General features: G+C 32.7%; 1 protein-coding gene across 3 annotated transcripts; it reads right to left on the bottom strand.

The window, feature by feature from the left end:
- Positions 1 to 996: 996 nt before the first annotated feature.
- On the bottom strand, positions 997 to 7679 carry LOC102589909 (B3 domain-containing protein Os01g0723500-like). 3 transcript variants are annotated; one of them, XM_006354882.2, is made up of 7 exons: positions 7358 to 7679; positions 5690 to 6281; positions 5098 to 5246; positions 3633 to 4098; positions 3373 to 3542; positions 1562 to 1935; positions 997 to 1228 (listed from the first exon to the last, which is right to left on the bottom strand). In XM_006354882.2, exons 2-6 carry the CDS (start codon positions 5910 to 5912, stop codon positions 1621 to 1623), a joined length of 1323 nt encoding a protein of 440 aa, XP_006354944.1. In that variant the 5' UTR covers positions 5913 to 6281; positions 7358 to 7679; the 3' UTR covers positions 997 to 1228; positions 1562 to 1620. The 3 variants fall into 3 exon arrangements, with proteins under 3 accessions (XP_006354944.1, XP_006354943.1, XP_006354945.1); XM_006354881.2 differs by having other exon boundaries at positions 1569 to 1935; XM_006354883.2 differs by having other exon boundaries at positions 1569 to 1935; positions 5098 to 5231.
- Between the last annotated feature and the right edge of the window lie 3353 nt (positions 7680 to 11032).

Below are 11032 nucleotides of genomic sequence, written 5' to 3'. Positions count from 1 at the left end.
AAATTCTTAACCAAATTCGCTGCTATAGCAGCGATTTTGAAGAAAAAAAAGTTTTTTTTTTTTGAGAAAATATGCAGCGATTTTTATTTTTGTTTTGTCAGAAGCCCTTTTGGTTAATTTTTTTTTTGATGTGTTGTTTTAGTTTTTTTAAAGAAAAAAAAGCAGCGATTTTTAATAAAAAAAAATAAAAAATTTTTTTAGACGAAATCGCTGCTAGGGCAGCGATTTTGTCATTTTGTCAGAGGAAAATCGCTGCTGACGCAGCGATTTTGCCCTTTTGGCTAAAATAAAAAGTGATGTGCCCTTTTGGAATTTTTGACCTTTTTTTTTGCCCTTTAGGCTCCGGACTCGCATTAAGAAGAAGAAGGGGGTTAAAATGGTGGGTGGATCCAATGGAGAAGAAAAGAAGAAATTTGGTTGGGTTGGGTTGGGTTGGAGGGGGGGGGGTGGCGTGTTGAAGCTTTGAAGAAGACGATTTCTTTTTTTGGCATTTTTCATTTATTTTTAAAAAAATCATGTCTTTAATATAAAATATTATACTCACTCGCTTTAAAACACATGAAATCACACATTATTCCAAGTCAGCAATATTAGAGCCACATGTGTTTAATCAATGGTCAGAGGTGTTTACAATATTGTATTTCAATAAAGTTTAAGAGTTCTGTTGACAAAGTCGCAAGTACAAAGATTCAATTTACAAACGGAACCAAGTACAAGAGCCTCTCATGTCATTCCACCTTTATAAAATAATTTTTCTCCATAAAAGGAACTTTTTAAAGTTAAGTTATATTTAATTATAGAAAAATCATATTCCTTCTATGTACTTTTATTCGTTCACTATACTAAAAATAAGGCGTGATCCAGTAGAGTGAAACTTTGATTTCTCATTCTAGAAGATGTTCTATCCGATTACTGCTTATACATATACAGACCAAACAGCAGATGTTTCAGGACAATTGAACTAAAACACATGAGACTTATTTACAAAGAGAAATCTATAACATGAAGAAAATAAGAAGCTTTTCTGGCAGTACTTATACAACACAAAGTCTCAACAAGAGTGCTCAGACAATGCCAACAACAAAACATCTAAGCTACTGAAAGCATATGTCCAACCTAGTCAAATGTTTGATAATCTACTTTTAAGTACTTCTCCATAACATTGATGTGTGTTCCTTTTCAGATCCCATGTACTCAAGTTTCGTTATCTTCCAGCGAAACGTCAAGCCTGAAACTAAGAGTAGTTAGCCACCAGATGATGGAATTGAACAACAATGTCCTTATGTTGATATAAAGAAAGTACAGATACTGAAATAGTAAACGTCTTCGGGGAAAAGAAAAGAAAGAAACTGAAACAGTAAAGGGAAGGGAAATCATCATTTCGTCATACAAATAGCAGAAAATTGCAACTATATTTTTTAGGACAGCACCATAACTCCCTTCATATTTCAAAATTTTGTGGCGCTTTGTAATAGCGCTACGTAAGCAAACTGTAAAAAAGGCATTTGACACTATCAAATGAGATGGGAACCATAATTATTAGAATAAAAAGAGAGCTTACCCCTCACCTTGTATTAGGCAAAAAGTAATCTTTCCTACAGTGTTTCACACCAAAGGTCTCTAGCTTGTCAAGGATGCAAGGATATCCGACTCTTTAGGAGTTATCCCATTTTGGTAATCTAAACCCTTCTTCCCAATTGCACATATATGTACACGCATTTCATATTTCCCAACGAGCTCAAATATGCAGATATCTCCCATATGGATGTCATTCTCTCGGACAAATGCCGACCATCCTCCGCAGAATGTGTGCAGCGTTTGTACCTTTACAGTCGGAATTGAATTTACAGTCCAACATTCTCCCTTCAAGTTCTGAAGCACAATCTCCGTTCTGCAGTTTGGGAGGTGTTCCATTGAAAACCGACATGGAACTTTCTGTGAAAGACGTAGAAGGCTCTAAGAACATGAATTTAAAGCAAAGAATAGCATGAGAAACGCCATAACATCCAACACCTTAAACTGGCCTAAGGAACAAGTATCAGCAGAAATGAAGAGAATGCCATAGGTGTAATCTATTCAAGACCAAAATAGTCAGTTAAGTGATGCTTTTACTTAATATTATGTTTTCTTTAATAAATGAAGCAGCTTTACTTATAGCACATCGAGATAGTATCAAAAGTACGCATGTTGATCCATACAACAGCTAGACTCACATATTTAAACTTTACAAATAACCAGTTTAATTTCCTTCTTGAGCAATCTCAATTCAGTTTCATGCCAAGACTATTTATTTCAATTGTGCATTGTTCTTTTTTCGGGTCAAATACATAAAATATTTAGTTCAAATTTTATTTATCTCTTTTTTAGATGCACTGATTATTCGTTCAAAGGTGTATTTCTTCTTTTCTTGGCCTTGATTGGAATATAATATCCTTAGCCAAATAAAAAATTTATAGTCAAAATACTGTTGTTCCATTTTATTTTATTTCTTATTTGTTACAGAATAGGCTCCGAAAAGATGATTTATATAATTAGTAAACTTAAAAAGGTAAAATATATATTTTATTCTAAAGAAAAGCCACATGGATTAAAAAAAATAATCCATGTAGCAGCGCGTGTGTCAGCGTTTAAGGGGATTGTGACAATCAAATTACCAAGTTGATGGGAGTAATTAAGCCAACGCCAAGTTTAGGTGTGCACCGAATAAGACTCGACAAGTTTAGGGGGGTCACCATCTATTTACTTTGATGTAAGCGCAATAGAATAGACACCACTAAATTTATAATTAACTTTATAGGTCACTGATGTAAAAACAAAAGGCATCACTAACAAGATTCACATCATTTACACGGATGTCTGGAGCACCTACAACCTACAATTGTCTTGACTTGGTTATATGGAAAGTCATAGATTAACACTTTGTATAGGGGCTGAGAGAAATACTCTCTTTTGTCAATCTGTTGCTTAACTATACCTCTTGTATATTTGCATCTACTTAATGCTTTTTTTAATGAAACATATTAATTACTTCATCAAAAAAAAAAAAAAAAAAAGATTCACTCAGACAACAATTTTGTTTTGACTGGTCAAATACCAAACACATCAACTCTATAGAGAGACAAAACTAGGCATCAAGTCCAGTGGGCATTTAGTTTCTACCTATGAAATAATTTTTAAGTTGGGAAATAATGTTTTTGACATATATTAAACATTTGAGAAAAAATGAACAAGCTCCAATAGAAAATATTGAAAAGGAAAAATATTTCGAAGATGATCATGAATGTTTGGAATCCATATTATGCAACCAGATGGAATGGAAAAGGTTGGGACAATAACAATAAATAAAAAGATAAAGCATGCAAAAGAACTCACCAAGGTGTAAGAGCCACTAATGTTGAATTTTTTCATGAGTCGCACGAAATGAGGGAAATTGGAAATGAAAGATTCAGCAGCCAATTTCTCTTCAGGTACTGATTTCATGGACATACAGCTCTTGGTGAAAGAACCCTGTTTATCTTGAGAACTAGTAGGTTTCCTGATTGCTGTTCGAGCACGATAGTTGAAAGGATTCAATACAAATTCAGTGTGAGGACGGACAGCTAAAATAAGTTAGTTAATTGTCCTTAAATTACCTGAATCTCCACTGCTAATCTTTGACTGAGAATGGAGCTGATGATTCTTCAACATATTACCATGTTTCTCTTTGTCAGGAGCACATCCTTTTTTATCGTATGTCATAACCTTCGCTTGATTAGAATTTGATCCCACTTTCCTGGACTTACATCCAGAATTTTTTGCATAATCAGTAACTAGTCCTTCATCAACTACCTTACTACTGTAATCACTTCCTTCCTTTTCCACCCTAAGAACACGCACACGTAATTCACACTTGCGGACAAGCTCAAAGATGCAGGTATCTCCCAAATCAATGTTATTGTCGCGAACAAAGGATAACCACCCTCCGCAAAAGGTATGTGATGTTTGTACTCTTGTAGTCGGGATTGAATTCACAGTCCAAGTTTTCCCTTTTAAATTATGAAGTAAAATCTTCACCTTGCAGTTGGGAAGGTGTTCCGTGGCAAATTGGTAAGGGATGTGCTGCCAAAGAAAATATGAAGGAGATCAACAAATCAAGTGATGCACATGCAGGAGTGGTGAAAGAAAAAATAACCTTGTCTAATCGTTGCAATATTACTCCAAACTAAACATCAAATAAAGGCAATGTCACCAGAGTGATTCATCTCCTACGATGAAGCAAATCCACATGGAAAAGCACAGGCATACCATAAATCAATCACTAATGATACAGAAGACTACAAAGGCAACTGAATGCCACAACTCCCTGGCGGATAAGATTGTTGTAATATATACTCCATCCATTTCAATTTGTTTCTCTTACTTTTTTTGATAAAGGTGAAATTAAATGTTTGTCTTACTTTACTTTTTAGTCCGTTTCAAAAAGAATGCCCTTCCCCTTTTTGGAAACTCTTTAATTCTAACTTTCCAGCACGTTTAAGACCACAAGATTAAAGGACATTTTGGTACATTCTATATGTCTTTGAATTAAAACCACAGGATTCAAAAGTTTCCTTTACTTATTAAACTCGGGCCAAGACCAGACAAACAAATTGGAACGGAGGGAATAGATAACAACAACATCAACCATATCAGGCAGGTTAAGGACAAATATGCAGTTAGTAAAACAAACAGAAACATCAGTAGGCAGCTCAGATATTGTTGGCAACAAAACTATAACAACCAAAACAACTTTACCATGCTGCACATAATCCTCAACCACAACATTCTTTAAAAAGATCTATGAAAAATTCTGATTGGTCAATAAAAATCAATTTCAATGCTATTTTTTTATGAGTTTAGCCAATTCATCATGAAAGGTAAAAGGGGATAAAGGAACCGTGTATTGATTATCTTGTAAATATAAGTTGTCTTCCTCAATAAAAGCTCATTTGACGCACTTATTGATAGTAAGATATGTTGAAGCAATGGATTACAGTAGCTAAGACTACTGTAAGATTTTGTAGTTCAGCAAGACATTTCAAGAAATGTTAGTTTAAAGAAAACAGAAGACCTACTCACCAGAGTGTATGAGCCACTGATGTTGAACCTCTTCATAACTTTAGTAAAGCTGGGGAAACTTGAGGTAAACAAACGGGCAACCTTTTCTGCTTCCTGTGTAGGCAACCACATATCTTTCTCGGAGGAAGCATTGCCTATTTTCATCTTTGCTTTAGATTCAAAATACCAGTTACTATTCCAAATCATTACTAAAAAATTTGTTATATAGTTATTTCTAACAGCTGAACTTTCATTGCCATTACGAAAACAACAAAAAATTTGGTTAGGAGAATTGCAGGGCAAAAATGTATACAAACACTTTGCACAGTAAGAAATATTACAAAGTTGTAAAGAATCAGGCAACACATGAGAAAAGTATGTTCTGAACTTAAATATACAAATAAAAGTGTCGGCTCTCTAAACACGTAGATTTTCGCCGAGGCAGTTGCACAATTCAATGGGAAAAATTGGTGTTTACTAAATGTCTGTGCATGATTAAAATGAACTGTAACATCAAATTGGCTTGATTAAACTTATGGACAATTCAAAGAACGCTTCTCAAACTAGAAAAATTGAACTGAAAACAATAAAAATAAACAATATAACCATTCACCTGGATTGCTAAAGATTATCTTTGCTTGAGCTGGCACAGCAATGGTAACTTTACTGTTTAATGCATCTCCAGCATTCTCCATTTCATCCAGAAAACTAGCAGCATAATTTCTTCCTGCATATGAGCAAACTGCATCTTCTGGAGTGTACCCATCCTTACTAGATGCAAGACCATGGGTATCCTGGCTACTTGTGCATTCGGAAGGGATCTCAGTGCTTCTCATTTTCTTCGGTACACCTTCAACAATGCAATCTAATAAAACGGAGTTCCCTCGGTCTCTTTTTTTCAGAGCAAGATTGTACAAGTCAGTTGCTCCTTAACTGCAGTCAGCGTTATAAGCAGCCTCCTTCTCACATGAACTCTCGTCAAATACTTGCACAGTGAAATGCAAATCACCATCATATCTGAAAACCAAAGAATCCCCTGTTTCAAGGCAGTGATCTTTAACAAATGAAACCCATCCATTGTGGAAGAATAAACCATCATCTTGCTGTATTAAGTCCACAGGCCAAGCATTTCCACTGGGACCCACCAAAACTGTTGTTCCGGAAACTCTTCCTTCCATTTCTTTAATGAATTTTGATGGAATTTTCTGCAATATAGAAATCAAAACAATTAATAAACTTTGCAAGAGTTGATAACATAAAGTTCTTCAGAAGAGTTTGTTTTTAAAATAAAATAACTTCATTTTAAAATGCATAGGCAAGTCGTTCCAAGAGCAACGGTTACTGATCTCTGTTACAAAACTCTTTATATTGCCTTGAAATAACGATGTTGGCATGTTGCAAAAGTATCACACGCCTGATGTAGCTCATTCATATGGAGCCTGTACACACCTATGCAGGGCCCTAAGTTAATCCCCACCTCATACTCTGAACGCTAAGATCTCAGTTTATAGCTTATGAAGTTTGTTAAACTTAAACAATGAATGTACCATTTGTCTGATACGTAGCATATCGAATAATCATATCTCTATGACACAATTATTTACTAAGTGAAGCAAATGTAGCTCAAAGTACTAAAAAACAACTACTAAAACAGCCTAAATAAAAAACAATCTCAATGCTGCATTCACTGTCACATGCATTTGTTATAGTTTCACTAAAGTTTGTTGCTTTGATCCAAAAACAACATTCTTGGCCAATGAGTAGTTTTTATAGTTACACTAAAGTTTGTTGCTTTGATGCAAAAACAACAATTTTAGCCAATGAATAGTCCTTATAGTTACACTAAAGTTTGTTGCTTTGATCCAAAAACAACATTCTTAGCAAATGAATAGTCCTTATAGTTACACTAAAGTTTGTTGTTTTGATAAAAAACAACATTCTTGGCCAATGATCAGTTTTTATAGTTACACTAAAGTTTGTTGCTTTGATGCAAAAACAACATTCCTAGCCAATGAATAGTCCTTTTAGTTACACTAAAGTTAGTTGCTTAGATCCAAAAACAACATTCTTGGCCAACCCCTTTCTTCAAAACACTTTTGCTCATTTGTACAATTAGCCCAAATGCAGTAAGAATAGCAACAAACCCAACACAGTAAAAAGATTTAAGTCTTTTTTTGACAGAATGATATATAGAGGAACAAAAAAGAAAAATTCAACAAACATGAATGTACCAACAAGTTGTGAAGCTAAGAGCAATATGGCAATGTGAACCAATGCTTACCAATTTTTCAGAATTCATGGAAGGGTTGAAACCCACAAGAAAATGAGGCCTTCTTGAATCCAACATCTCTATTTCCTCTCTTTTTCACCTAAATTTTGACGCTAAAACCCTAAAGAACCCCACAAAATTCCTTCAACCCCATTTTCTTAGAATCTGGGGATGTGAAATTAAGCAAGTAATCAAACACACAGCAATCAAAATTCAGAAAGCAAATGTTGAAAAAAAATGGAAAGTAATTGACTCGTAAAGAAGAAAGTTTCAGATGAAAATTAACAATTTCTGCACAGAGCAATGTGACCCGAGCGAGCTGGTGGGGTGGAGTGGGGGTGTGGTAAAGGAAATTCCTGAAATACCCCGTGGGGTAAAGCGTGAGTTACACGTAGAACAGAATGGGGAAATCAAGGCGCGTGGGTTAAGTGAAGAAAGAAAGTACAAACACTTGTGATTAGGATATAATCAAATGATAATTAAGATTTAGGATGTAAAAATAGAAAAATTGAAGCATTCGATTAGTCATGGGAGTTAATAATTATTTTAACAGTTTTTCTTGGCTTAATTTTATTTTTCTTTTAATTGATTCGAATTACTTCAACCAATTCTATTCACATCTATTGAAATTTTAAAGCAATGTTTTACATGATCCTACATAAAAAAGGTATGGAAGTTGTTTTTAGATGTCCTCCTGTATTTATAGTAATACGTAGTATTTAATAATTATGTAGTTTTTCATTTTTATTTATGCTTTTTATTGTATGTCGTTCTTTTTTGCTTTGTTGCTTGAATTTTTGTTGTCTTAAGTCGATGATTTATGCATATATATATATACTAGATATGAAAGGGCCCGTTAACGGGCCCAATATTACAATCTTAAATATATTATTTCGCAACTAAAATATTAAAATGCATCTATGTGTCGCGGACTTGCTCCAGATAGTGTTTCTTGACCTTTCTCATAATTAACTATCTAAAACTCATTTAATCATTTACGATATCTTTCCTACTACAAATAATAACCTTGAATTCATAATTCATAATTCAAATTCAAGGTATAGATAAGAGTTATGTCTTGAGAGTTCTTTCGAGTCTTTTGAGAAAGTCCCTTTGAGTCTTTTGAGAGTCTTCTATTATTTCTAATAACTTGTTTCAAGACTCGAGTAAGTGAGTATGAGAATGATGAAAATGTATGCATGAGTCTACACTATCATCGAGATCCTTCATATCATGAATCATAACTCTTGAATTCATAATTCATAATTCAAATTCAAGGTATAGATAAGAGTTATGTCTTGAGAGTTCTTTCGAGTCTTTTGAGAAAGTCCCTTTGAGTCTTTTGAAGAGTCTTCTATTATTTCTAATAACTTGTTTCAAGACTCGAGTAAGTGAGTATGAGAATGATGAAAATGTATGCATGAGTCTACACTATCATCGAGATCCTTCATATCATGAATCATAACTCTTGAATTCATAATTCATAATTCAAATTCAAGGTATAGATAAGAGTTATGTCTTGAGAGTTCTTTCGAGTCTTTTGAGAAAGTCCCTTTGAGTCTTTTGAAGAGTCTTCTATTATTTCTAATAACTTGTTTCAAGACTCGAGTAAGTGAGTATGAGAATGATGAAAATGTATGCATGAGTCTACACTATCATCGAGATCCTTCATATCATGAATCATAACTCTTGAATTCATAATTCATAATTCAAAATTCAAATTCAAAAAAGAGCTAAGAGTAGAGTTCAAGAAAGTCTTTGAGTTCAATTGTAAATCCTTTGAGATCAACTATTGATTTGAGCTAAGTTTTGAGGAAGTAAGTATGAGAATGAGAAGAATCATATACATGAATTCCATATTGTTATTTAGACCCTCGAGTCGAGTCGTTTATGCCCATAAATTCCGTATGAAGTTCATAAGTTGAGTATCTTTGAGAGGAGTAGTATCTTCAAGTTCTAAGTCTTGAGTATTGAGTTCCTAATCATTTTGGGATTATATTAATTGTAAATAATATATTCAGTAATTAATAATTTATGTATTGTTGTAATCTCTACATAACTAATACCAACATAACTAATACCAACATAACTAATACCAACATAACTAATACCAACATAACTAATACCAACATAACTAATACCAACATAACTAATACCAACATAACTAATACCAACATAACTAATACCAACATAACTAATACCAACATAACTAATACCAACATAACTAATACCAACATAACTAATACCAACATAACTAATACCAACATAACTAATACCAACATAACTAATACCAACATAACTAATACCAACATAACTAATACCAACATAACTAATACCAACATAACTAATACCAACATAACTAATACCAACATAACTAATACCAACATAACTAATACCAACATAACTAATACCAACATAACTAATACCAACATAACTAATACCAACATAACTAATACCAACATAACTAATACCAACATAACTAATACCAACATAACTAATACCAACATAACTAATACCAACATAACTAATACCAACATAACTAATACCAACATAACTAATACCAACATAACTAATACCAACATAACTAATACCAACATAACTAATACCAACATAACTAATACCAACATAACTAATACCAACATAACTAATACCACATAACTAAACCATGCATAACTAATATATGCATAACTCTAACAATAACCAAACGGCCCCTAACTACATTATCCTTTTTAAATTTTTTATCACAAATTATTTATTCTTATAAAAATGACCCCATTTTTAAAAAAAAACACATTCAAACAATCAAATATTATTTGCAAAATCAATAGCTTAACACAAGTTTCAACTTCAAAAAAATTTAAATAAAGTGAATTTTTTTTGTAATAGTATGTGGTAGTTCTTATATGAGATCTAATCTATGACATTATACAACTATCTATTTTGAGATATTATTTTATTTAGTGCAATTTGGTTGTATGTTTCAGGTAAATTAGTCAAGTAATTTTTAGAAACTGAGGAATATAAACCATATTTAGAAAAACATAATATATAAGTATATCTTTTAACTTGACTTTGTCTGACATCTATGACATTCAACTTAAGGTGTGCACAAGTAAGCACTTAAAATTTAATAGAGTTGAGAAGTAGACACACGCATTCTACGAGGAATAACACACGTAGGAGCCACATAAAATGTCGCATAGGACGTGAATTATATTATCATGTAGGACGTCAAGTAGAACACACAAGTGTCAACTTGTTCAATTCTATACAATATTATGTGTCTACTTATGAACATGACATAGATGTTAGATGAAAACAAATTAAATGATATATTTATGTATTATGCCTTTACAAAAAGTATATTTAAATTCTAAATATTTTTGCATAAAATTTAACCAAACACGACTTCAACTATAAATTTTTAAATAAAATAAACAGTATTTTTTTCATGACCAAAACCACACTAAGAAAGGAAATTGATTAAAAATCCCTCAAATTTGAATTTTGGTATGAAAAAATCTCATTAAAAATTATACATTCAAAAATAAAAAAGATTTTTTAAAAAAATGTATCAGCTTGAATGTAAAGGTTTTTGAAGTAAATCAATAAATGTGGTCCATGTAACATTGCAATGATTTCTTTTACTCCTCCCAATGTATTGGTACACGTGTGGACATTAGAATC

The sequence above is a fragment of the Solanum tuberosum genome, unplaced genomic scaffold (assembly GCF_000226075.1).
Source record: "Solanum tuberosum cultivar DM 1-3 516 R44 unplaced genomic scaffold, SolTub_3.0 scf00184, whole genome shotgun sequence".
Taxonomy (NCBI): Eukaryota; Viridiplantae; Streptophyta; class Magnoliopsida; order Solanales; family Solanaceae; genus Solanum; species Solanum tuberosum.
The sequence above is the reverse complement of the archived record's forward strand: the minus strand, read 5'-3'. Positions and strand labels throughout refer to the sequence as shown.

Bases quoted from the DNA above. Each gene is read 5' to 3' on its own strand.
- LOC102589909 (XM_006354882.2), bottom strand. From the start codon at position 5,912: ATGAGAAGCACTGAGATCCCTTCCGAATGCACAAGTAGCCAGGATACC. The intron at 5,247-5,689 runs GTGAATGGTTAT...TTGAATCTAAAG, and splicing joins GATAATCTTTAGCAATCCAG to CAAAGATGAAAATAGGCAAT. The intron at 1,936-3,372 runs GTGAGTTCTTTT...CGTCTTTCACAG, and splicing joins TTAGTGGCTCTTACACCTTG to AAAGTTCCATGTCGGTTTTC.